The sequence below is a fragment of the Haplochromis burtoni genome, unplaced genomic scaffold, assembly GCF_018398535.1.
Source record: "Haplochromis burtoni strain Fernald_Lab_line unplaced genomic scaffold, NCSU_Asbu1 Contig_26, whole genome shotgun sequence".
NCBI lineage: Eukaryota > Metazoa > Chordata > Actinopteri > Cichliformes > Cichlidae > Haplochromis > Haplochromis burtoni.
This window is the reverse complement of record NW_024582387.1, coordinates 1,659,011-1,685,762: the sequence shown is the minus strand read 5'-3', so window position 1 is coordinate 1,685,762 and position 26,752 is coordinate 1,659,011. Positions and strand designations below refer to the sequence as shown.

At 41.3% G+C, this 26,752-nt stretch overlaps 3 protein-coding genes across 4 annotated transcripts; 2 read left to right on the top strand and 1 right to left on the bottom strand.

Annotated features, from left to right (window-relative positions):
* Nucleotides 1-11,800: 11,800 nt before the first annotated feature.
* Nucleotides 11,801-20,263, bottom strand: dhrs3b (dehydrogenase/reductase (SDR family) member 3b). Its single transcript, XM_005917859.3, has 6 exons — nucleotides 19,584-20,263; nucleotides 15,303-15,446; nucleotides 14,873-14,992; nucleotides 14,172-14,410; nucleotides 12,629-12,754; nucleotides 11,801-12,538 (listed from the first exon to the last, which is right to left on the bottom strand). Exons 1-6 carry the CDS (start codon nucleotides 19,776-19,778, stop codon nucleotides 12,454-12,456), a joined length of 909 nt encoding a protein of 302 aa, XP_005917921.1. The 5' UTR covers nucleotides 19,779-20,263; the 3' UTR covers nucleotides 11,801-12,453.
* Nucleotides 20,264-20,477: 214 nt separating this feature from the next.
* On the top strand, nucleotides 20,478-24,209 carry aadacl4 (arylacetamide deacetylase-like 4). Of its 2 annotated transcripts, XM_005917857.2 has the most exons (5): nucleotides 20,478-21,352; nucleotides 22,107-22,231; nucleotides 22,624-22,849; nucleotides 23,183-23,246; nucleotides 23,352-24,209. In XM_005917857.2, the coding sequence occupies exons 1-5, from the start codon at nucleotides 21,280-21,282 to the stop codon at nucleotides 24,133-24,135; spliced, it is 1,272 nt and encodes a 423-aa protein (XP_005917919.1). In that variant the 5' UTR covers nucleotides 20,478-21,279; the 3' UTR covers nucleotides 24,136-24,209. The 2 variants fall into 2 exon arrangements, with proteins under 2 accessions (XP_005917919.1, XP_005917920.1); XM_005917858.3 differs by lacking the exon at nucleotides 20,478-21,352 and having other exon boundaries at nucleotides 21,812-22,231.
* Nucleotides 24,210-24,710: 501 nt separating this feature from the next.
* Nucleotides 24,711-26,519, top strand: cunh1orf158 (chromosome unknown C1orf158 homolog). Its single transcript, XM_005917855.3, has 4 exons — nucleotides 24,711-24,821; nucleotides 25,335-25,445; nucleotides 25,814-25,988; nucleotides 26,245-26,519. The coding sequence occupies exons 1-4, from the start codon at nucleotides 24,711-24,713 to the stop codon at nucleotides 26,517-26,519; spliced, it is 672 nt and encodes a 223-aa protein (XP_005917917.1).
* Nucleotides 26,520-26,752: the final 233 nt, after the last annotated feature.

The window sequence follows — 26,752 nt, the reverse complement described above, 5'->3', positions numbered from 1 at the left end:
CATGAGGCCAGAAATCTGCTGCATATTAATTTTTATAGCAAGTTGAAGAGGAACTGGTACTACACTACTTCATTTATGTATTATTCAGCAGTCTAATAGTTAGAACTGCCTAATACTTTATTATATGTTCATCATATGTTGGTGCTATGGTTAATGTGGAAAATCTGTAAAAGAATCTAGCCACTGTTAACACTGGCTGCACATTAGAAATGCAGGTGTAAAGAAGAAGAAAGGCCATAAACTTCAAAGGCCTTTCCTTTTAGTGAAAAGGGTAAAAGGAGTTAACTAGGTGACTCTGTAAGGGGGGGGGGGGGGGGTTGTTGGTGTTGAAGGGGGAGGAAAGGAGGATGGGAAGCAGGAAGAGGTGGGGGTGCTGAGGAGTGATACTTCTCTGGAAAATGTATTGGTCCATTTGGAAAAACAGGTTTCGAAAAAATAGAAAAGCAGGAAAATTTAGGGGTGAGGGGAACCGGAGCTGTGGCCTGTAGATGAACCCATCGGGGACTTTGCTTGGTGGGGTCATTCCAAGTTCAGGTCTTTCCCTTGCTGACTCTGCGAGAGTGGAGGAGCTGTCCATGGCTGAAGGGGCCTGCTCTTGACGGCCTCCAGCCCCTGCTGTGAGCCCCCCAGGGGCCCTGTAACACAAACCCATTTCCAGCAGGAGTTCTGTGGGTTGTGTGGGGAATGGGGGCATGCCCTGCGTAAACGGAGGTCATTCTGAGGATGGGAGGGTAAGCAGAGCCACCTTCTCCAATAAATATTTTTCTGACATTCAGATGACGCTCTCATCCCTGTGTGTCTTTGTAAGGGCTCGTGTTACTATTCTCACTGGACACAATAAAAGCTCTGCAATGTGAAAAGCAAACTCTGGAGTCAGGCAGGAAAAGTAATCTCTTGATAAAGTGAAATCAAGCAATACAAGAGAAACTGAAAGCTGTTTCGTCTTCCATAAATGCACCATAAAAACACTCGTGATTCAATCAGCCTTCTTGACTTCAGAAACGACTGCTCGTGGGCAAACTTCAAATAACACAAAAACCAGGTGGATGTGATAAACTTAGAAAGGGAGTAGAGGCATATAAAGGCTTTTGAAAAAGACAAATGACAGACAATCTATCATTTGACACTAACAGACCAAACAGCAAGTCAGGGGTGGCCAACTAATCAGGCAGTTTGCACAGGCAGCACAGCATGGGCCCTTTGAGTGGATAAGTGGTCCCTCCCATAATGTCAAGAGTAAAGCTTGTACCAGGGGTTAGGGAAAGGTTGGCAGGGAGTTAATGAGATGACTGGTGGGGTGATCAGCAAAGAGAAGTTTGCAGACCTATGACACGACACAAGACAGGCATTGATAGAGATGGAATAGTTTCCAGATTTATGAAGTGTTTGTTTATTGTCTATCACATCAGGTGGCCACAAAGACATACAAGTTAAACTGCAGCCTGCAGCAGCAGTTAACCTGTTTGCTCGAGTTTTGTTTTGGAGCCATTCGAAGGACACATTACTCCCTCTTATCTCCACTGTTACTGCCACCTAAAACTACAAACCTGGAATAGTAAATCATAGGTCACCATGTGCATAATACTGAAATACATCCTGAATCATCATATTTCCTGTGCTGCATGACCAAAATAACTGAGGGCTATGTTGAAACTGCCAATGACTCACTGACTGAGGAAAAACACCGTAATGTTATCCAGAGAAGAGCTAGTCAACATGAAGACTTCGGTTCTTTCCTTGGAGATGAAAAACAACTACTGCGATTCACTCCCAGTGACTAATGAAAAATCTTTTACATTGTTGTTAGAAAAATAAAATAAATAAATAACGCTTTTATTAACAGTAGTGCCAGAATCATTTCTCACCTTATACCCAGATGTATTGCATGGCTTTGAAATTTTTCAGATGTGTTGGAAATTTGCACCTCAGATGGCAGTGCTTGTTAATAATGTATCACACCTGCATTGTTCTTAAAAAGAAATAGCTCAGAGTACTTTTTGTCCCAGTTCCACAATATTCTGAATCTTGTCCGAGGCTGCAACTTGTGCCGTGTATATATTGTCATCCACAGCATAACAAGATCATCAAGTCAATAGAAAATCATTTGAATTGTAACTCAGTTTTGTTTGTTACATTAGTTACATAAAAATGCAACAATACTTATATCAAGATTGGAACCTACCCTAGTATTTAAATCACTTCCTTAAATAACTGTTGAATTACTCTGTTTCAGTTTCAGTGAACTAGTTTACTACTGTACTATGAGTATAAGTAGTCCTGTGTATTGATTCTTGTCAGTGTTGCAGGTTTATTACTGTATTATTGTCTTTGACACATCAACACGTTAACAAAAGCAGTTATTTAATACTGCAGGTTGACGAGGAGGAGCAAACAAAATTATTGAATTGGTAGCTGATAAAATCTACAAAAAGCAACACCAGCCACAGCATCAGCTACACTGTGATAGAGTGAGAACAATTCCAGTGTTGCAGTCTTTTTATTTTGTATGTAAAATTGCAATATGAAAAGGAACTAGTAACTACAGATGTAAATAAACTAGATAAATGAAGTGTAGTCAAAGGTTCAATACATACAGGCATCAGAGTGCAGGTACAATAACCTAACATCAAAAGAGGAAAGTACACAAACCTTGAAAAGGTGTGTGTACTCTGTACTGTTTCTCCCTGTGAATTCAAACAGCTAAAGGTGTACTATAGTTTTTTCAGCATTATTAAAGTTCCCTTATATTTGTCCTTCATTAAAAATGAATTTTGTTGTGCTCAAAGCTGCTGATTTGCTGTGTGTCAACAGGATTTCCACAACCTTGATGAGGATATTAGTGTGTAGTAATTAAAGACATATTGTCTCCATTGGTAGGACTGCAGGACCTGTTTCTGCAAGATGCCAGCATGCAGTTTCGATTCTGTGGACAACAGTGTGATAGGAACGCAGAGAGAAGGGAAAGCAGGAGGGGTTGTAAAAGAAAGAAAAAAACACAGCATGAAGGGAGAGATTGAAGGAAGTTGAGAGAAATGGGAAGTGGAGTGGGATGGGGGAGTAAATGAGGGTGCAGGGGGAGCAGATAGGGGATCAGGGGAGAACAGGAGGGAGAGAGGTAGTGGGAGGAGGGGGTGGCTGTGCGTGAGTAGAGGACCTCCCTGTGAACTGTGCAGTCGCGAGCCGGGTCATTGGGGCGAGGTTGTCAGAGCGTGCCTGAAACAGTACACCCAGGGGTTCAGCCAGAGTTCACACACTCAGTGTGCAAGATCCATGTCCCTCAGTCAGCACTCGCCAGCTATGTACCGAAGTATACACAAAAACACTGAAAAGTTCACATGTATCATTGCACATATGCATGCACCTGAAAAGCATGTATACACTTGTAAAACGTACAGAATGTTTAACAAAGTAATGCGTCTTTTAATAGGGATGGGATGTGAATCAGCACAACCAGGTAAACATTAAGAGTTTCACACACTCTCTGCACATGCTCCGTGACATATTCATTCCATATCAGTTGAGCCAAGTTTAGTTTAAGAGGGACAAAAACAAAGTTATCAAAAGGAAATAAAGGTCAATTGGCTCGCCTCTTGGAATGAACAGTTTTAGTAAACTTCCAACATTGAAACTGATAGTGTCCATAGCTAGCAACAACAGTAAGAGTGGCAACAGTAACGCTGACACTTACAGACCTAACATTATAGGAGATTTTCACTCTCCTACAACGTTTTCTTTAATTCCACTCAGCGTGGTTTAAATAGGAGAGGCCATGAAGCCAGAATCCCCTCTGTGTGACTGAGCTCTTTGTGGGAAAGCTGTCTGCTTTACTCCAATTGAAGACTGGTTGGCCCATTGTCAAACCCAGAGCTTGACCTGGTGTTGAACCCAATTGTCAAACTTGCAGTGTAGTGTGGGACCTTGGTGGGGGAGGAGAGGCACCGGAGTGTGATTGAGCTGACTGCAAGTGTTTGTCATCTCTTGGTCTGTGAAAGAGTTCTGCGTAATGATTTCCTTTGCCTCAGCTAATGTAGTTAAAAGCTGTGAAAAATGAAATTTCTCTACAAAGCCTCTTTTTTTTAATATAACTAATGTGGTGATTTAAAGCTCAAATACACATTCTCCCATTTCATCAAAGCCCCTGCAGTAATGCGGTGACCACCCCAATCCTTCTCCCAATTCTCACGCTGAGGATAAGTCAGTCTTGTGTCACATGAGGATTTGACAGACAGGCCCAGCTGTGGCAGTCAGGCGCCAGAGCACCACGCCCTCTGAGTCCAAGGCAGACGAGGCCCAAACCCAGAACAATTCAGTCTTTGTGGATCTACTGGAAACTATCAACTGCATCCAAATGACCGTAAGCTGTAGATACAAGCCAGATGTTGGAATTCCTCGGCTCAGTTCAATCTCAGTCCAGTCTGGCTCATCCAAGCCCAGCAGCAGAGCAGTGGCAGAAAGGGGGTGTGTTGCTCTGAACGTACTGTTATATGAAACCTGGTCTAATCAAACAGGAGAAGTACATTTCACCCTGTCCAGATGCCATATATGGTAGGCCTGTCGGATTGAGAAATTGTGCAAAATCGCTGTTTTCCTCGAGGCTTTGAGACAATTGAAAACAGGTCACTTTGCAGTTTTCATTATTTTGATGAAATGATTCACAATACACTAAATCCAGTCATGAGGGCAGCTGTGCTGCACATTGTTCTATGTATGAATCCTCCTTTAAAGCAAGTTACTCCCAGATGCCCTTTTCTCAATTAGCTATACTTTATGGAATGAGTTAAGAGTGTATTACAGTCTCTCAAACTGATGTGCCACTTGAATCTGTATGTATTATGAAAAACAAGCACCACAGACATAACAGTCAAAGCTTTGCATAGCACGTTGTTTCCTACAGGATCTTCAGCCATAATTCAATATTCTGTAAGGCTCCAAATCTGACGTGGTTGCACTTATTTGGTGAAAGCCTCATTTGTCCTTTAGCAGGCTAATTACAGCAGGCTATGCAACCACCCCCCACATCCCTAGTCAACCTTTCACCTCTGAGGTGTTGAGCAGGCAATTACTCTTCTTGGCTTCTGTGTGAGAGGCACAAACACAAACTGGCTATTCCCTTACATGCTCATTTCTCTTTCAACTCTTTCGCCAACTCTCCAGAGTACAACATACAAGTGCAGTATAAACACACACACACCTATCTTTATGGTTCAGTAGCAGGTCATGTGTAGGACGATGGTTGTTGTGGTTTTGCCTCACACACCCTCTCTATGCACTCTTTCAGAAGACTTTTGTATGAATATGTTGTGAGCTCTGTTTCAATTGTGTTTTTAGTGCTTTTTTCAAAGCAGCTTTTGTTTTCTTATGGTTAACTTTAAGAGAAACTGCCCGCACAATAATACAGTCACACTAAAAGTTTTATTTTTATCCTCTGTTTGATGTTAGCCTGAGATACAGACATAAAAGCTGTACACATGCAAGTAACCTATAAACATCAGTATAATGAGGGTTCCATGTACCAGTGACCTCTGTAGCAAAGTGACGGTTCCTCTTTAATAAACTAAGAATGAGGTGAAAATTGGTGTCCTGAGATGTGAGGTTTTAGAGCGAGATGTTTGCTCAATCACTTAGAAAACTGTTTTTCGGCTCTCCTGTGTTGCTCGATAACCCACATCCTTTACTCAAAAGCCTCACTAAGAGCTCTCCAGAGGGATGCTTTCATCCTGACGCACACTATGTGTTTGGTCTGTTTCCATTTAACTAAGTTCAGGTGTAGTTCACAGAGGCCGCCAACTCTGGTCACATGACTTACATGCAGGCTGTGGGCTTGGGAGGCTTTTGTTTGTGTAATACAGCCCTGTGATGATGAATCAAGAGCTTCTGTGCCAAAAGAAATCAAAAAGAGCATCTTAACTATTAGTTATTTTACATAATCCAGGAAATATGCTTCAAAATATAATCTTTTGTTTTGTTCCTGTCAGTTTTATGGATGTCTCTTTACGTAAAAGTCTGGGGCCAGCATATCTCATGTCTTACTTTGTCATGAGCGTGTTTAACAGTTTGCACACCCTTTTGATATCTGGTTCATTCTTCAGATGAGGGCACTGAGAGAATGTTGTCCTCCATATGACCCACATTTGAGTCACCTTGAGGAAGGCAGGCAACAGACATCAAGCCAGAGAGTTTACTCTTGTGCGACACTGTTGCGTAATCCATGAGGAAGCTGCTCTGTAACAAATAAATCTGGCTGAAGTGGTCCATCTGGGAACAACATTTTTCAGCAGAGCTCTCCTGACGTGATGCCTAGTGGGCTTTATAAATATCCTGAGCCCATCAGCGCAATGTGAACTGTGTTTCACCCTCCCACACCCTTCCCCTGTGAGTGTTTGCCTTCTGCTCGCAGTGAAAAGGAGGCTTTACTTTGCTTTGTTTGTCCCTCAACTCTTACCTCCCACTTTCTCCCTGTTAACTGTCAGCGTTCAAAAGCAGAACACTGGAAACCACATGTGAAACACAGTGCTCCTGGTTTCACAGTGTAGGTGAATGACCTAGAGGGATTTCTTTTTCTTACTGTCGCAGGAAGATCTGAACTTAAACTGACACTTGTTGGCTTTCGGAAATCTTTGGTAGGCTTAACAAGAAAATTTCCACACACCATATGCGAGTTTAAAAATTGCAAACTGCCATAGTAAAACCAGAAAAAACGATGGGGCATGTTCGTGCCGCTGCTAACCTGACTAAAACTGCGCCACTGTCAGCTGGTTTTAGACCTAATATGAAATTTAAAGTAACAGAAAGAAACCTTAAATAAATATAGCCATAAGAAACAAAAAGGAGGTTATTAGATCACCTGGACACAGTTGCCATGGCAACTTGATCTGATCCTGTCAGGCAGAGTTATTAATATCAAACAGATCTGACCATTAATCAAAGGAACAAAAACAAAGATAGTCTCATTGGCTTATCCATCACAAGTGGTTATTGAGATAAAATTGGCAAAAATGTATCATTTTTGCAGCATTTACAGTACCGAGCAATCCAGATTGTGCAGATTGTCCATCCATAAGTTGGAATTGTGGTACTTCAGCACCTGTCTAGTAGAGTAGAGAGAGCATAGAGGGTAAAAAGGTTGGGTTTTTAAGTAGCAGGCAATTTCAAATGCGACATTTCTAACAGCGCGTAAACCACAAAGTGTTTTTGTGCAGTTTTTCATATAGAGTATCTGTGTTAGCTAAAGGTACAGCTGCAGAAGAGAATGGAAGATAACTTCAATCAGTGATGGGGAAAGACAGGACAAGAGGAAAACAAGAGAGATTATTTTAGGTACCGACTGCTCACTGACACTTGATACACTGGAGATTTAAAGCTAACTGTGCTGTATGAAGTTTATGGTGATGCACTATGTATATATAGCTCATATAACCTCTGCTTATCTTGTTGAACTGTTTTATTTCTCCTTCCTCAAAATCAGCTCCCAATTCAAGCATCAACTTTATTGCAAAAATATTACTTAGTTTCTTTTTTGTGAAAGATTTACTGTATAAATGGGTCAAAATGCACAGGACAACTTTTATGGGGCTTGGTCTGAAGATTATTTGTGCAATGTTTTGCAAAGACATGACAAAAAATTTTGACTTTTTAATAAGCTTTTCGCTTTTTCTTAAAAACTTACTGGTGGGACTTGGGTTTTCAATGCACAGACATGAAATTTGATGAAAAGAATATGGTTGCTGGGCCTGGTCAGTGTACTAAATTTCAGAAATTTCTGTTTAGGGTCTCACACAGACTTTACTGACAGCAGAAAGATGAAGAAAGCAGGATAAAAAAAAAGTAGAAATGGTAGAATGACTACACAACTTTGCTGCTTTGCCCCCAAACACAGGTGATAGCAGAGACAAAGCTTTCTGTGTAGCTCCAAAACGTTTTCCTAACAAAGATCCTCATGCAGATAATCTGTTTCTCTGCAGGCTGTAGAGGAACGGCTGTGTAGATATGGCTGGCAGCCAGTGATGAATACAACTTACTGTGAGTTATGCCCCAACTACCAAGAGTTTGACCTTGTGTTGTAGAACCACACCCTCTAATTCATATGAGCCATATACTTGTAAAAACCACATTCTTTAAATAGCCCGCTGTCGCCAAAGTGATTGAATATTTCAGGGCAGCATTAATCAAGTTGGTAATTTTGTTTATAAAAGTTATTTGCTTCAAAAGTATCTATCATTGTCTGTGTTTTTATTGCTGCCTGTGACTTCCTATATGAATCAATTGGACAGAAACACTCAAGCACTGCTGGAACTTAACAAGTCCCCCTGAGTTTAATGTCATGCACATTATATTTATTTGCTCATGGATTGCCACTAATTTCCTACATTTATCTTCAGCGCTCTGTTTGTCTCTCTGTGTTTTTAAGGACTGACACCCTCTGAGGTTGCTGCTCCCTTTAACCTTTAACACCACAGTGTATAATAACTCTTACAGTCTGACAGGTCAACTGAGGCGTCGCGGCTGGCCCCTTGCTGTGGGTTAGGGCTGAGCCTTTTTATCATACTACCTACCCTGTGATGGATGAACCTCGCAACAAACTGGCGAGAGGACTAACAGCGTTGTTCAGAGAAGGGGATAAGGTGTTGTAACAAATAACGCCTCGCTGAACTCCACTTCCGTTTTGCTGCCCCTGGCTCCAGCCTCATTTGGCTTCACTTTGGGCTGTGCCCACAAAGTACACAGTCTTATGGAGTTTATTACAGGTAATAGTCCACTGTGCTCATGTCTGATAACACTTGTGTTGAGTATCTTGCTACAAACTCGGGAGATATTTCTAGCTTTTATGGTTAAGTTGGCTTTAAAATGACAGAAATTGTGATTTATTTGAGGCATGGCACTACACAAACATTTTCTATATTTTAGAGATATCAAATAAATGTGAAGTAAGAATGGATCTGATGTGTTTTGGAAACACATTTATCAAACGCAGCAGAGTCATATTAAGCCTCAAAGTCACAGTGAACCCTCTGCCAGGAAACTCAGAGTCACAGAATCCATAAGTGTATGTGATGTGAATAACGACACAATCCTACACTGGCTGAGGTTTTACATGCGTTCAGCATCACTGCACAACAAGCCAAATGGACTCCAGATCCGGGCGCCTATAATATATTTAATGGATCATTGGAGGCTGGCTCTCCAAGCCCCTGTGTTGGGATTACAAATGCTTGGACTGAGTAAAGGAAAAGATTCTCAGGTTTGTTGCTTACTTTAAAAGTATGGAAGAGGGAAGTTTAGGGGCGTTCAAAAGTGAAGTTTCGGTGAGGTTATAACAGGATAGCCTTGTATAAACCTAATTGCGGTCAGCAATTAGGTTTATGCAGTACTGTTCACTGCACAGTATTCAAATTGAACACACTTGAAGAACAAAGAAAAAAGTGACTACAGTACAATCTCAAATCAAATCAAATGTCCAGAAAAGACACCTGGGAATGTGGTCACAGCTGGGACAGCTACAGTTTCGGGTTTCTTCCCATGTGACCAAACTTCTGCCTCCACCTGCGCTTGGTCAGTCACCCTGGGGCTGAGCGCTTTCAGCAGGGAAAAGGCTTTCCAAGCCCCTATTTGATTTATTCAGTATTTGGCTAACCTTGCTCTGAACCTGCCCCAAGAGATTTCCAACCATTTTAGTCCTCCTTTTCCAGCATACACGCACTGCATGCCTCCTCGACCTAGTTCCATCCCAACATGCTTCTTCTTCTCACCCCGCTTTCGCAACAGCCCACTAAGAGAATGAGAAACAGGCCCTTGAAGGAGGCTCGGGTTCATTCTCAGCAGTGCCCGTCCCCCTCCCAACCCCACTGTGGGTCACCTACTGATCACAATGTGCGGCCCTATCGTGAGTGCTCAGGAGGGCCTTTATGGTTCGCTGGGATTCAAATGAATGTTTATGAGCCTTGTCTAGCAGCAAAAGGCCAGGCACTATCCCAACTTTTACAGCCTCTCTCATGGGGTCGCCTTTGGTTCTTTGAGCTTGCTTTGACTTGTGCTCTAACAGATATGGGTTTCTTTCTCTGAGTTTGTGTCGGTAGCCCTTCATGCTTTCATTGCTAGGGCTTAGCGCTCTGCTCTGAAAGGAGCAATGGTAAAGTTATTTGTGCATGGATTCTCTGTGTTTCACAATTTTACTTGTAAGTCATTTTAGTGTTCGCTGCTTTCATAACCACCACATTTGAATTCATCATGCTGCACATGCTCTGTCCTATGTAAAAAGCATTGGCTTCATGATTAACCTCACAGCAAGGAAGGAAATAGCACAGCCTATGAAAGAGCTTGCGCTCTGTTGGATTTTCACTGAACATTGCTCTTTGCTCTGATCTAAGAAGATTAGTTATGGTCCACAAGTAACAAACAAAAAGAATAAAAGCAGCAGGGCCTTATCCAGAGATAAGACTATATGTAGGTGTGCGCGTTTTATGACAACACCAAACTTTTATCTAATGTATAAAAGGAAAAACACCTTTTTGTCAATTAAAACTAATTGTCTTTTTTTGTGTTGCAGTGGGGAGTGAGGTATAAAAACTGTCCTTCATCTTGATGAGTAGTTTTCATGTTTGAGTCTGAGTCAAATGTGAACAGTTCAGACAACTTAAAGCAGTTTATCCTTTTAAAGAAGGCTCAACACCTGAGTTTAAAACTGCAGCAGAGTATGGTATTTTCAGTTTTACTACATCCCTTTCAGTGAATCAGCCTAGGTGAGGTCAGATCTTTGCCTCATTTCATTAAAAAATAACAAGGTCTGATATAGTGTGCCATGTGAGATGTAAAAGAGATTAGAAACTCTTTCTTTTTTTCCATGTAAAGTATTTTAACCTGAGTTTTGTTTCTCTTTAGGTTTGGTTGACCTTTACCCACTTCAGAAATAATCTCTATGTAGCTAATGGCCAGTTTATTATATCAAATAACCTGATTAATGCACTTATTTTGAACTGGGATATCTTCTGAAGTATGGCTGTGTCCTCTGAATAAATACAGTTTTATTCAACATGAAAAATCTGAAATGCTAAAAAGAGCTGAAAGAAATGTATCAGCACAGAAATGGGATGTATAATCTAAGGCCTCTCCTCACCTTTGAAACTGCTGCAGGCTTTTATTCACATTATATTAGCAATGATGGAATAACAGGTAATTCTTCCCTATTTGGCAGAAATGTTAAATTGGGAGCTGCAGTTTTACGGTGGATGCTGTTCATTTTCAGTTCCAAAGCGAGTAAGGTTTAGCAATTCATCCACCAGTGTAAGCGCCTTCCAGTTTTATGAAATGCGTTTTTACTACTTAAATAATATCCTCAATCAAAAGGTAATTGTAAGACACTGGCAATGACAAATCTCATTCATTATAATTTTCCACAGCTCCAATTCTTTCTTTTGTGCTAAAGCACTGGGACATTTTGAGGTTTAATGCAGTAAAACAAAAGAGCACCCATACTGTCACATCATTTTTGTCCTGGAATATAAGCCTCTCAGGTTTTAGTAATTCAAATCACATTTATATAATCTAACACAAATGTGCAGCAACTGCAGACATCTTCAGATTGCTTGGTTAAAAGCCAAGCTAATGAAATCAAACCTGACGTCATCTTAGCAACAGAAGATGTTGCTAAGATGAAATTAAAAATTACTTTAATTTTGTTTTAATAATTAAAGCCTTGATGAATGAATGTCTGCAATACGTACAATAAAGCTTTTTCTGGCTGTTCACATTCATTGAATGCAATTAAAACCCATTGTGCAGGCATTAGAAGGGCCTGACTGACTTGTTTTGAGTTCATTGTGTTTATTGAGATTTACACTATCCCCCCTGTACCATTTTCTGACAGCAGAGAACAAACAAGAATATGCCCCACATGGCCCCCATGAGTGTATTTTATGTTTTGACAACATCGTCTGTCACAGTCACTGATCTCATGCTTGGAATAAATCAAAGCTGTTATCGCACTGCCATGGGAGTCAAAACCCTGATAGAATACAATGTCTACCGCCCAAGTGTTCACTTTTTCTATTTTCATCATGTACAAATGGAGAAAGTGCAATTCTAAAACTCGATTTTATTACCTTGTTTTGATTCAAAGACATATTAAAAGAATTAAAAAAAAAACAAAAAAAAAAACAAAACAAAACAAAGTAAAAACAGGCGACAAAATATGTGTCAAACTCCCAGAATAACTACTGGTATAGAACTATGCATGGCTTCAGATCAAAGTGAGTCCTCCATACTATATACATATACATAGGATCAGGGTGTATCGAGCAGTTTATCAATTACTTGTAACTGTAGAAGCGACACCCTTGCATGTGTTTGTCTTCACTCTATCATGGGACCTGCTCCACTTTCACATGTGTAAAGGTCCATATTCCCTTCATCACACCCGAGAACTGTTGAGGTCGCTCTCATATTGCGCACAGTCCAGGTTCATGTCCTCCCTTTGAATGTGTTCATGCAGGTGTAAGTCCCAGAAAACTTGTGGATTTCTTCAAGTGCAACTTGTGGCACGAAGCTAAAGACAGACGAAAAACACTAGTGTCAGCATGTTAATCGTGGAGTAGAAAATACAGCAATAAAAACAAGATAGCACATGAAATCTCACCTTTTGAGAATGACAAGAGCGTGCATTGTCCATGGCAGGTAGAGGAAAGCCTTGTCAGTTCTGACTGCATCAACAGTCCTCTGGGCAACTACTTCAGGTTTGAGGGGTGGAAAGAGCTGGGGAAACCTGGAAAAATAAAAATGACAGTTTGAGATAAAGTGATGTTGTTTCTGGGACACTCTGGGAAAATTTTGATTATATTTTCTATCTGCTTCAAGTTTTATCTGTGCAACCGCTGTTCATAACAAATGCCAGAGCGCAGCTGAATTTGAAATTATGCTGCCATACTTTATCTCGCCAAACTGTACATTTTGGATTTTTGACATACCCAATAACTATTACAAAACAGTGTGAAAGGTCTGATGCAATCATACACCCAGGATGTACATTCAATGTCAAATATACGAAGCAACGCAGCACCATTTATTTAAAAAAAAAAAAGGTTTAAAGCAGCTATGTTTTCATGTGATCTCTAAAATCCTAAAATAATTACTAGCCGTCTGTTAAATATCGAGTCATTAGCTGATTTAGTCAAAGTATACAAATTCCTTTTAAAATGTTAAACTATCATTTCTGGTACCGTAAGTCAGAAGAATCATGAATCAGGTGGATTAGGAGAGTATCTTAATACTCGCTTTAGATTTATCCAGTAGTGTGAATGTTTTATCATGATCTATGACGCGTAGATCATTACAGGGGAAAAGGTTGATAGCCTATAGGATAGATTTTATAGCAACCACAAGCATCTGTACAAAACTCCGTGCCCATTGATCAAATACAGGGCAAGTGAAAACTGACCAGCTGGTTGGCTCTAGACGTAAAGTCAGAAGATTACCATACTCATTTGATCTTTCCCTTTCTGGACTTTGAATAATAGTTTTCAAAGTAATCCATCCAATAGCTGTGAAGATATTTCCTTCTGAGCCACAAATGTCAACCTCACACCAGTGATACAGGGAGAGGCATGGAATCTCTAAAGTCAGTAGGATTAACCCTGTAGGGGAATAATAACAATGTTCAGAGTTTGCAGTGCATCCAAAGGTTATTGAGATATTTCAGTCTGAATTTAAGTGTTGGATTTGCTTGATGCATTTCCACTTAAAATTCCTATAAGATTTTGTTCAAGGGACTAGGATACTTCAGATCTACTGTTGTCCAAAGACACAAAATGGGCAAAAGACACAAATTAGTGGGCTGATGTATGGAAAAATGATGCTCGTTTTCTCCAGTAGTATTCATAATAATTCTGGCACCAGGAGATTTGGATAGCTTTTTGTGTACTTTAAAATGTAACCGATTTAAGAAATGAAATATTTTTTGTAACTCACTGCTTTGTTTTCACCAATTACATTAAAGTGGCTTGTTTAGCCACTATTAAACCAGCTCCCTCTGGCTTACTCATCCAACAAAGCATTAGGGTATTAATTTTTCCCAATTGTAACCAAATTTTTTGTGATAGATAACCCTATATAACCCATATTTCTGAACCATGGTATGAGGTAAGAATGGTCCACCCTCGCTTCCTTTTGTTGCGTCTTCTCACCTGACTCTCATGCCCTGGAACATCTCTGTATTCGTGTGAAAGGGAAGCACTGTGGTACAGCTGACACCAGGACAGTCCAGCAGGCCCAGTGTCAGGCTCTCCATGAAGGCCAGCGATGAGGCCTTGGAGGTGCAGTAGTCTATGGCCCCAGGGATCGGAGACTGGGACAGGATGGAATTAATGCATACGACATGGCCGTGCTGCAGCTCCAGCATTCGAGGCAGGAAGGCTTTTGTTGTCTAAGACAAAAAGAAGAAAAAGAGACTGTGAAAGGTAGAATGAAGGAAAAAGCAGTGAGGGGTGTAGAAATAGAAGGTGAAATATATTCAGAGTAGAAAGAAGAACAGACAAGAGAAGCAAGCCCACACTGTAACGACAGATTAAATTTCCATTTCCATTTAGTTGATAATTGCATTTCTGTCTGCATATGACATAGTCTTTTGATCTCCATTCAAAATAAAAATGCCATGAGTTTCACAACCCTTCTGATGTTTCAGGGGCTGAGAGGCAATTTGGAAATACCCCACTTAACCTGCCATAATAAGAGTCATGATTGACAAGCCTGTGGCTGCCTACTGCATACGGTGCCATGCTATAATCAAAATATAAAAATGATAAGGATAATCAGCTCAGAGGAATTTCCCTATATTTCCCTGTATTTGCAGGAAAACTGGCTCTGCTACAATGTAATCAAATCTTACCCAGAACTGCCCCATGGTGTTGATGTGTTGGGATTTCAGAAGAGCATCATCATCGCTGTCCATCAGACTCTTGCCATGGACGACTGCTGCGTTGTTCACCAATATCGTAACATCTCCAACCTGAGATTAAAAAGTGCAAGAATAGGAAGAGAAAACCCTGTCAAAAATGTCAAGCATTTGCTGTCTGCTTTCCTGAAATGATATAGTTGTACTCCACAAGAGCTGTCAACATTCCAAGCTCATATTTAGAGATTTGAGATGAAGTGTAATCTATACACACCAGATGGGAGAAAGAGCAGCTCAAAGCAAATATACATACAGACTAGACGGGGAGGCATCTCAGGGAAATATTTTACGATCTGTTGTGTGCAAATTATATTTCTTCTTGTGCAAGCAGATTTATCTTTTCAAAAACACTAAGCTGCCATACCTTTTCTCTAACCACTTTGGCTTGTTTGTAAACTTCCTCCCGATTGGCCACGTCACACAGGAAGTAATGGCACTCAGTTCCAGAGAGGGTAATTTCTTCAGCTGTCTCTTTGAGGCACTTTTCTGTTCTGCCCCACAGGATCACCTGGTAAATAACAAGATGTTAATTTTCTAAACAAACACACGTATAATCAGTAGAAAATTCAGCAAAAAAAAAAAAAAAATTTTTTTTTTTTTTTTTTAAACAGTAATCACTCAATTTGTTTTTTTTGGCAGTATAGTGAAAATGAGTTTTTTGAATAGCAATGTTCTTTTTGTTCAGAGAATAGAGAGGGCAATTTCACTCCAACAAATAGTTTTCAAGCAAGATTAAAGGCTCGGGGGTTGGTGGGTGAATGAACTGTCTCTTCATCCACCCGGAGACTAAATGAAGGCTGGTCATTTGAGCAGGGAACATGAGGTTGGATAGAGGTGGGGGACTAGTGATTGGGCAATTAGATCTGTCAGTCTTTGGGGTCAGGGAAAGGTAATGAAATCAGGGGGTGAGCCCTCCTCATCTCTCAAACACAAATTCTCAAAGAGATTACATGGCCTGTTGGGCAGATGAGCCCTGTCATTTCTGGTCAGGGAGTCTGAAAACAGTGCGTGTGTGAAGTGCTGAAGACGCCAGTGTGGGATTTGGCTAGTCGCCCATGACCAAGGTTAATATTTGAGCAAAAAGTCCTCTGGAAAGTGATCTTGTGTATCTCGGAGTCAGAGACTGCGCGTGGGCGCAAGACAGCATGTCTGTTTGCTACCTCGTGGTTCAGCCTGTCATTCTCATTGTTTTACACCAATGAATATGCGTAAACATCCATTTAGTTAGTAGGCAGGATGGATTAGTCTAAGAGATCTAATTAATAAACATGACAAAATATATTTTAAGACTTAGTTTAAAAAAAGTGCAAAAGTATGCAAGCATGTTGCACAGTGCAACTCTTGCACAAATTAAACCTGTCATCTTCCAGCAACAGCGTAATTTCACACTGTGCCAATTTAAAATTCACTCAACACTGGTTGAGAGCCAAACATAGCACACTAACAAATACAGTAAAATAACTTTCATATTCACAATCTGGAAATAAAAGAAGTCCCAAATTGCTATGTAGCTCTGTTCTTCCAAGTATTTATGTGTCAAAAACTGTCCAAACACACCAAAATTTTTAGAAACATAAAAGACTGCAGTCTAGAATGTGCTTTTTATGTGCTTCATTTCTTTATCAGATCTGGAGCACTCTGGGTTTGCCTCCCTCTGTGAGTGGCCCTGGTTTGAATTGCTTTTGATTAGGTTTTCTGTTTGCATCATTTGCAAGCCCATTTGAGTAATCAGTGAAGGCAGACAGGTCTTGATAAATAACTGAAAGCTTTTAATAGGAGTCAGGCAAACAAAGCTGACAGTTCTCATTAAAAGTCAGCACTTACATTGTGCTCTCCTGTTAAAATGTTATTTAATTCATTAAGTTTATCACCCGTCACAACATGCAGGATCCTCAGAGCAAACAAGCACTGGCCAAATTGCTATCTGGACAGAAACGTTAAGAAAACAGTTTTTAATTGACCTTGCACAAGCCCTCTTCGCTATTGTTGATAAACTGGTGATTGTTCTTACTTGGCATGCCTAACAAGACCTAATGTCAACACATGCTGTAAGTAAAAGCCCTTTAATGAAACAAATCTATGTTGCAAAGCTTAAAACAAGACTTTGAAAGGTAGACAGCAGATGTCACTCTATGCAGCTTAAGATATCCCCAACTAGCTCCAGCTACATTACAGTGATACTCTATCACTCGGGCCTGAATATATGGGTGGGTATGAGCCCTCCTTTTCACACCCATTGTATGGGCAAGCAGAGAGGCAGCACATAGAGGGGGCAGCAGGAGTTCAGGAGGCAGTCGCCTGCCGCTGTCTAATTACTGCGGAGACAGCAAGGTCAGTTGCAGGGCAATACCCAGCTGGGAGTGGTGTGCTTCCCGCCTCCAGCGCAACACAAGCACACCCACACAAACCTGTTGTCAGTGACTTGCTTCGGTTCATCTTCTTTGCAGAGATCTCCAAGTAATGTTAACAACCACATATAAAAGGAAAGAAAAAACGTGTAAACATTTTCCTCCCGAGCTGGTGGTGCTTTTAGGGAGGCTGCAAAATAATTAAACGAGCTCTGAAGAAATATACCATTTTAATTTTCTGAGTATTTACTGGGATTGTTATGAAAGACCCCTCACTGTGTTATTGGTTGCCTTTTTCTATTTTTTTGCCTCACGCTGGCGCTGCTCTCCCCTAATAGTACAGAATAAGACATGGCTCCCCTCCTGGGTCTCCAGCTTTTCATCTTGACTAATTTCCTCCGTTGACATTGAAGTTAGTCTTCCTTACAATGTGAAAAAACTAAAACCTAAGCAGAGGCGAAGGTAATTCTGGCTACTACTGACAAAGAGGCTCAAACAAGAGTTAGCGTAAGTTCGCAGAGGTCAGCCCTATTCACAATTATCCTTTTAGCATCTCTTTAGGCAGGGAGTAATTGTCATACACATTACCACAGGTGTTGTTTTCAAAGCCTTCACACCTTGATAATGCCCAACAAAAGGGTGCTGAAAAGCATGGTGACATCCATTGTTACGCAGCTGCAAAGTGAAGCTTTTAAAACCCACTGGTTTCTTCTAGCTCGTTCCCCAAGGAGATGGCATTGAAAGACAGAAGGAGGCAGTTAGTGTTTCATTGAGCTTTTAGCAATGTTTTCAAGCTGCTGAAATTGCACCTTAAGAGATCATCTGAGACGTGGCGCCTGTGTCACTCGTATGTATAATTGCAACCCAAAGCTATCAGCTGGGCTGCTCAACGTGGGTAGAAATTACCACAATTTTCTTCCACGTGTAATGATGACTCCCATCTGAGGTGATCAAAAATAGAGCTACTCTGTATTGATACATTGCTGCTACAGGGCCACCAGCGACTCATCTGGCACTCAGCTGTGTAATGTTCACTCAGTAGGATTGGTAGACAAACCACAGCTGGAAATTTTGAACTGAGGTTACCCTGACCTGCAATGAAGACAAGCTGTGTGTGTGTGTGTAGTCACCAGAGCATTTTAGGAACAAGAGAAAGCTCCTTGTTAAGGGGATGAGGGATAGTGAGGGAGGTGGGACATGGAAGGTTAATTGTTGTGATGGATGAGGTGATTTCCAATGAAAATTTGAATTTATAATTTATTTTATCTTGGTGATTTATTTAGGAGTAAACCAAGCAACTTTAAGCGTCATGATATGGACTATTCCAACTCATGTCATCAATATAAACTTGTTGTTTTCAGGTAACCTACATATTTTGCTATACATTAATATTCATTTCCAGCTGTATAAAACAATGACAAATCTTTTTTTTCTGTTTACATTGCATTGTGTCTTGAGTATGGAAGATTTGACCCACATATATTACATGATAAGTATGCATTTTAGTTACTGTAATTGGTTAAAAGAAACAAAAAAAAAAGATAACAGAATGTGTTCCTTGTTATTGTTTTGCAAACACACCCCACAAAACAATATCTCGTGAACTCATGCTATCCTTGAAAACAACAACTTATCTGTTATTTATTAAGAACATTATGAAGTCTTTTGTTGTGGCATGCTAGTAGACGCTACAGTCTTATGGAGACTGCTCAAAAATGGCAAGAAGCTACAATAGAGAAATATCAGAGCTGCATTGACTTGAAGCAGTTTCAGTTAAATTTTATGCACTCTAAAATAAACAAACAGCCACATATGTAAAGCCACGGTTAATGTATAGTTTTTACAGCTAAATCTTTGGATGATGCACTTTCTGTGTAAGGCAAAACGCAAAAATCACCCTGGACCCAAGCAGAATGAATGTCAGCTCAGTACCACACTCAATCATATCAAGCAGCCATAAATGCTGTCCAGACCTGCCCTCTGGTTGACCCAAGCTGTTGTGCAATACCTGAACAAAAATTGTCACCGGTCTTACTGGACAACTAGGTTACTTGGAGGTCGTGATCCCTGCTTTTATAGAACATTGAAACAGCAATACACGTGGGGCAGGGGAGACCAGACTGACCAGGCTACCTGGTGAGGGATGAGGGGGGGTGGTTTTGATAAAAGCTGAAAATATAACTTAATATATGACCAAAACAAATTGCTCAGAAAGTAATTTAATCTCGTTGTTAATAATGTGCTGATCTGAAAGGAGTGGAAGGAGGAAAGGTATGTGCAACAAGTTATCGACTTACCTTTCTGGCCCCATGCTTGGCAAACTCTTTGGCCAGGTGTCGTCCGATGCCTCGTCCTCCACCAGTGATCAATACCACCTCCTTGGTGAGGTCTTTCCGTCTGCTTGGCAACAGCAACATCAAACTTGCTCTTACTATACAGTAGAGGATTTGAACCGGGAAAAGAAGCATACGACACACGCTCTTCAGCTCCATTTCGGAACGTGCTCACGGATAGTCTGTAAGTATGTTTACGCTGCAAGTTTACGTGCACCGCAGATATCCGCCAACAGTGAACTGAGTGCACAGACAGCGACTTCTGAGCTCCTGCAACTTTACCCGCATGCAAACAATATCATCTGCACTGTTGCATAACTAATCCACAGGCGAGAGATATTTTTTTTAAAAACAGAACTGTGTGACTTGAAAAGCTCTGACAGTCTACATGCATCACGCTCACGAAATCAGTGAGTGATCAGTCATTGCGCCTGTCAACTACCGTCGAGGAGTACAAACGTGAAACACAAGTCCAGGCGACGCTCCGTAGTGCGCGCTACTCTGTGCTTTGGTGTTGCGTTCCTGTTCTGTCCTGTCCTGTCCTGCCTTATATATTACCGCCTCTGCCCTGGTTCGGAACTTCCACTAGTGAAAGGAACTGGATGAACCTAAATAGGAGGTTTGTAAGGGCATTAATCCTGATTGACATGTTAAGTAGGGATGAATTTTGCTCCAGTGCCCGTCTGCCCTGAGTGGCTGCGCACTTGCCTCTTCCACACCCCTTCATGTGGCTACAACAGCGTTTCTCAACATGTGGTCTAGGTCCTCACAGTGGTCGCCGAGCAGCGAGGGTCCCAGCTGGGACCCCAAACTCTCACTTCACAGTTTCACTGATCCGAACTTCACCTCGTTACATAACGCTGGCCACAGAAGAACAATGATGTTGCAATCACAGGTCTCACTGACTGTTGCAAGTCAGTACAAAATATTCTTATATAATAGCGCCAGATGAATGACTGCCATCGTCAACAATGCCTAATGCCAGTTCTATTAAATTAATTAAATGAAACAAATAAAGAGAGGAAACAAAGAATCAGCTGAGCACCAAACAAACACATAGCTGATAAAGCCCCTAACACATTTGTAACCTCAATAAAAAAAAAATCAGGTCTGGATTGTGTCAAAATCTAAAGTCATGTATTTCCTCCACTTTAATTTGCTAGGTTTATTTAAAAAAAAGTGAACATGTTATTTGATTGGACAGTGTGTTTGTACATTTGTAATGGTTTCCAACTGTTGGTATAAAGCGCCACTAGTTGTTTGAACCCAGTCTGTTGTGGTAACAGTATTTTTGAAGCACGCTATATTTTTTCTGCATCTGACAATGCAGTTTGGGAAATAGGTCAGCCCGGTCTCAGAAGCTTGGAAGGATGACAACAATAAAACCGCATGAATACCTCCTAAACAAATCTTGTGAATTCACGAGCCTCAGACAAGATTCCAGTCTGTGATGTTTGGCCCTGGCACTGTGATTTTTACTGGGCAATGCTGAATACAAGACTTTTTCAGCAACTGGGATGGGTTTAGCCTCACAATGGTTGCTTTGTGCAAGGCTCAGTTACTTAGGGAAGACAGAGAGGCTCTCGGGGGCTGCTAAAAACTCCAAGACAACACGACTCCAGATGCTGTCTTTATTTTGCAAATTTCTGAGGTTTACAAAATGCAGATTCAAAGTCGAGAGCCCACTGGAGCTTATGCCAAAGCATATTCCACTGAAGAGATGTCGAATACAGGTCAGTGAATTTGCTAAAACATCATAGTACACATTGCAGTCACTGGCAAATATGTTTAAGCTGCCCACAGAATGCCACAGTGTAAACAGACTGTTTTTCAGAGTATCCTGTTTATTTATACTCATGCTATCACTGCCATCTACAGATCAACAGTGAAAGTTCAGATAAGGGTCTTTTCAGTCAGCCTTCATGCATCTTTGAGTATTTTCTTCCCTTAGACGCTAGACAATAAATTTGCTTCTCATTGCCACGCACAGGCATGAGCAACAGAGCTCATGTAGGAGTCAATATGTTCAAATAAACCTGAAAACACATGCACACACACACCCACACACACACACATTAGAACCACAGAAAAATGTGAAAATGTTAGTAGGTGTTGGAAGGTATTTTAATGGGAACTATGGAAATGAAAGTAATTAAAAAGCTGCTCTATTAACATAAAATATTTTTTGCAATATCCATAGAGGAACAATATGGTTTCCTTGGGAAACATGTAATTCGTTTGACTACACAGTCATAAAATATGTTGAAGGATATAATTATTTTCCTGGGCAGCAGGCAGCTAAAAATGTCATTAAGTGAGAGCAAGGTCAGAATGCATTGCAGGCGGTTGTGGGAGGGGTGAAAAGAGGCTGAAAGCAGGTACATAAAACATTTACTCCTAATGACTTACCTTCAGCAGAGCAGACCAGCAACACCATGGACATCGGCTCGGCAATTTTAATAATTGGCTTCGCTGCTCTTGTTGCAGCCTTCCTTCTTCTGGTAATTGGACTTGTGTATGCTGAGCTGATGAATTCAGACGTTCCTTGTGGGGTTGCAAATAGAGGGAAACTGCGCATGGTTCATGGATTGTTTGTTGGTATTGCAGTCGTGGTGAGTATCAGTATCTGCAAAAGTGTTAGTGCTTAGTTTTGTATGTTGCCTGTACGGAATCATATCTGTTTTTGTTAACTTTTTAAAATATTCAACTTATCCTTTAGGTTAAACACCTCTTGTGGAGAATAAAATGTACTCTTTTAGGTCATATGTGGATATCCTTCCTTTGTCCTCCAACACCTGATAAAGCTTACATCAGAGAAATTTTAGATAAGAAATCATAACCAACAAAGGTGCAAAGACAAAGTCATGTGTTCCGCTTCTTTGATGTTGTCATGAATGGGTTTTTTTTTTCAACCAAATAACCTTCACTTTGACTTTATCTATCAGGGTTGTATATATATTTTTGTCTCCTATTTGTTGTAAGTCTTTTGTTTCTCTCCTGCCAGGCTCGGATCCTACATCGACTGGGCATTTGTCATCAGGTTAGCTTTACCCGATGGTTCGTGGCCTGTTTTCTCTCTCACCTGAAACAAGTTCCCGCTGGTCTGCGAGTGAAGGACATGACATTCTCAGAGGTGCCAGTGCGAGTATATGAACCTACCTCTGTGTGTGATGGCTTGAGGAGAGGTCTAATGTATTTCCATGGAGGCGGATGGATATTGGGAAGTATAGGTATATGATGTTACAGTCACTTGCTAACTAAAATAAAAATGCTCAAATACAAGTAAAACCTGACTTCCTCACAGTTACAGTCAGTAATTTTATGACAGTGGAACTGAATTTTAAGCAGCTTGAACTATAAGTAAAAACTATTTTCATTTGAGCGGTATGCAGCATAAGAAAGTTTCAAAATTCCGAAATACTACAAAATTGCACCCAAGTGTAATATTTTTCAGCACAGGTGCAGAAAGGACAAAGACGTGTCACCTTCTGTTTGTGGTTATTTATGGCTTCTTTTCTGCGACGAAGATCTTTTAATAACTCTATCCTACTAATCCTGAACAGATTCTGTTGATGAAGTGTGTCGGCATATTGCCATTGAATCTGACACCACTGTGATATCTGTTGGGTATTTACACTTTTTTCCCCACTCCACATACAAATAGTAAATCTATTTTAACCACCATGTAGCTACAACTTAACATACTGCTCCTTTTCCTTTCACCCCTCTTAGATACCGATTAGCCCCTGAGCACAGGTATCCTGCCCAGCTGGATGATTGTGAGAAAGCAACGTGTCACTTCCTGTCTGTGGCTGAGACAGAGTTCGGGGTGGACTCTCACAGAGTGGCAGTTGGAGGGGACAGCACTGGGGCTAACCTGGCAGCAGCACTGTGCCAAAGGCTGGCGTGCAGTGAGGACCGACATCTGCCATTCCCTTGCGCTCAGGTCCTCATTTACCCAGCCCTGCAGATGGCAGATTTCAACTTGCCTTCCTACCAGCAAAATCATGCTGTGCCCATATTGTTTCGTGGCCGGATGGCATTCTACTTCCTGCAATATCTCAATGGAGATGTTTCTCTGTGCCAAGAAGTGCTGGAAGGTAACCATGTCCCCACTGAGCTCAGGCCACGCTACGAACTATGGTTATCCCCTTCCAACTTACCTCCTGAGTGCCTCACACGTGGTTTCTATAAGCACCCAAGCCCAGAATATGATGGGGAGGTGTATCACGCAATTAAAGAGGGTTTGGAACCTGAGGTTTCCCCTTTACTGGCAGACGATGCTCTCATTCAGAAAACCCCGCGAACCTTCATCCTTACCTGTGAATATGATGTCCTGAGGGATGATGGGATTCTTTACAGGAAGCGACTTCTGGACCTGGGAAAGGATGTCACCTGGCAGCATGTGCTAGATGGCTTTCATGGCATGATTAACTTTTTTAACCAGGGCTGGCTCACATTTCCCTCTGCAGTGCAAGTTGTGGATGGTGCTGTTCACTATATAAAAACACTGTGAGGGTAATAAATAAGATCCTGCAATAAACATTATTCTACTTCCCATCTTGTCTTACATTTGAATAAACAAATGTGCCTCCAGTGTTTGTCATTACCATTATACTGTTCACAGAAGCCCCCTAAACCCAACCCCAACCCCTAACCCTAACCCTAACCCTAACCCTAACCCCTAACCCTAACCCTAACCCTACCCCTCCCCCCCACCCCCACCCCCCTCCAAATTCATTCCATTCCAAAAATGAAAAGTAGCCCAAGGAAACCAAGTCTGCATACAATATTCTGGCACCTTTTTAACAATACAGAGCAGGCAACTAAAAGGTAAATGCCATTCCTTAACTTTAGGAAATGTATTTCCTTTTAACAAAGATGTAAGACATCTTCTATTTGCTTCCAGGACACTCTGCTTGCTTTACCCACAGTGTTTGCTGTACCCATGGCAACAGAGCTCTTTTTCCCCTCCACTGCTGAAGCGATTATGTAGTCAGGTGAATACACCTACATGCTATCCATTTGACTAGTTAAACTAGCTCCAGCAGGGCTTTAGATTTCCCAGGTGTGTTTGATACTGGGCAAAGTATGAACCAGAAAGCCAATGCACAGGATAAATGGGCCCAAACCGGATGGAGAATAGAGCAGAAGTATGCAAACAAAGTGTTGTTAGGCAACTGGGCTGAAGAAAGACTTCAGGTAGGCATATTGTCTGTTTACGACATGCTTTACTCTACAGTGTGATAATGCAGCATTTCGATTCAGGCTTTCCAACTCTATATCACAGTATGAAAAACATGTTTTTCCAATCTAAACATACAATTTCACCTCAGCCTGAGAACACAGACTTTCTATGTCTTTTCATGCTGTGTCTAAAACATAATACTACATTAATGGCAGCCCGCCAACAGTTGTTTAGAACCTGAGTTGGTAGTCAGATCTATAACAAAGTGATTAGGCGGCCTCAGTTCAGCTACATCAGCACAGCCTCCTGGTGGGCGAGAGCTGGAGACTAATTGCATTGATGTGAGTTTTGGCCATAGGCTGCTGGTTCAGGATTTGTGAGGAGAAATGACTTAAGGAATACTGTAAAGCAGGTCAATTGTGAAATGTGAGCTCTGCTGATCCTTATGCTGGGATCATTGCTCAAGTCCCTGTATATCCCCCTTGCTCAGTCCACTTTGTGATGTCTGTTTATTCTCTCCGACACAGTTCACTCGCAAGCCAAAGATAGCCTACAGCACCAGTTCTGTAGACTACCGACCCCACAGGGATTTCAAGCCAGACATCTCTGAGAGAAGATCTGCCCTGCTGAGAGCTGAGGTCAGCCTTTAACTGCTCATTCATGGTATTATCACCAATTGAATGCCTGTCAAAAGCCTGCAAGTCAGGGGTTTTTTCCCCGCTAGAGTGTGAACACTTCTGCATAATACTGATGGCCAAGATAAAGGCCTGTGATAAAACTCTTTATGAAAGCAAGTTTCTGTTCAGACTCAGCAGCAATGAAAAATGTGTAAAATCATCAATCCTACTGGGGACATACTATAGGGTTAGTTGGAGCAATTTGCCGCTGTCACATGGTGAGCCTCTTGAAGATTATTGAAAAAGAACAGGTCATGCCCTCTATATCTTAATCCAGAGAAGGCCACTGTGGGAAGGCTACGTTAAGATCTCTCTATATTGTTATCCAGGGGCTTCCATCTAAGACGATTTTTGGGCACCATGACCCGCCATCCTCACATTATCTGGTCACACAGTATGCGGAAAGCTACGGGTGTAACCTCATCAATGCTTTGCCCACTCTGCAACACAGACATGCAGACAACTTGACACAAAAGCCCGAGAGGTCTGACCAGCTGACTTCTGGTAAGTTCCATGCCAACACTGCCAGAAGGCAGAGATTATACATGGGAAATGACTTTGTACATTAAGCCATTACAAGGAGTATGAGTGCAGTGCAAACATAAGTGCATTAAATCTTGTATGAACAAAATACATCAGCAGTTGAGCTCATGAACAATTAACCTGGGGTGGGTCCAGATGCCTTTTATAGTTCCAAATCAGCCACCGATGTAATTAATGGCTGCAGTAACATGGCAGTTAATGTGCTCTTCTTTTACAGCACTTCCAAACAACTTTGGCCCGCTGCAGACCACAAATCACCATTTTGAAATACAGCAGTCACACCTTCCATCTCTGACTGAGTACAGGTCAGCATACCAGAGGCAACCACTTAGTGCCTTCTGCCAGAGCCGCTTTGCCAAGGCTTCACACATGCTCTCCAGCCACCTCTATGAAGCCAATCGTAACAACAAGGATCTGGATCTGAGACAGCACTTGATCCTACAAGTCCCGGATCATTATTTCAGCCTATGTCCACCATCACAACAGGCTTAATTTCAGTATTGTAGCTATGAAACTTCCTCCAATACTGGTTAATTTAGAAGCTGTGTTTGTAAATTCCCTTTTTCCGTAGTTGGCAACAAGTAAAACCCTAACTCAACAGACCATTTGGGGAAATCAAATGGATTTTAAAAAATTAAAGACAATTCTCATTACCTTGTGAGGACTACTGTAGATTTACGCTGGTGAGTTGCTTTAGCATTTAAATGTGTGGGAGGGAGAAAGGG

Bases quoted from the DNA above. Each gene is read 5' to 3' on its own strand.
- dhrs3b (XM_005917859.3), bottom strand. From the start codon at position 19,778: ATGGAGCTGAAGAGCGTGTGTCGTATGCTTCTTTTCCCGGTTCAAATC. The intron at 14,993-15,302 runs GTATGGCAGCTT...TTTTAATCTCAG, and splicing joins CCAAAGTGGTTAGAGAAAAG to GTTGGAGATGTTACGATATT. The intron at 12,755-14,171 runs GTGAGAAGACGC...TTATTTTTCCAG, and splicing joins TTCCAGGGCATGAGAGTCAG to GTTTCCCCAGCTCTTTCCAC.
- aadacl4 (XM_005917857.2), top strand. From the start codon at position 21,280: ATGCAGATTCAAAGTCGAGAGCCCACTGGAGCTTATGCCAAAGCATAT. The intron at 22,850-23,182 runs GTATATGATGTT...AATCCTGAACAG, and splicing joins ATGGATATTGGGAAGTATAG to ATTCTGTTGATGAAGTGTGT. The intron at 23,247-23,351 runs GTATTTACACTT...CACCCCTCTTAG, and splicing joins ACCACTGTGATATCTGTTGG to ATACCGATTAGCCCCTGAGC.
- cunh1orf158 (XM_005917855.3), top strand. From the start codon at position 24,711: ATGAACCAGAAAGCCAATGCACAGGATAAATGGGCCCAAACCGGATGG. The intron at 24,822-25,334 runs GTAGGCATATTG...TCTCCGACACAG, and splicing joins GGGCTGAAGAAAGACTTCAG to TTCACTCGCAAGCCAAAGAT. The intron at 25,989-26,244 runs GTAAGTTCCATG...CTTCTTTTACAG, and splicing joins GTCTGACCAGCTGACTTCTG to CACTTCCAAACAACTTTGGC.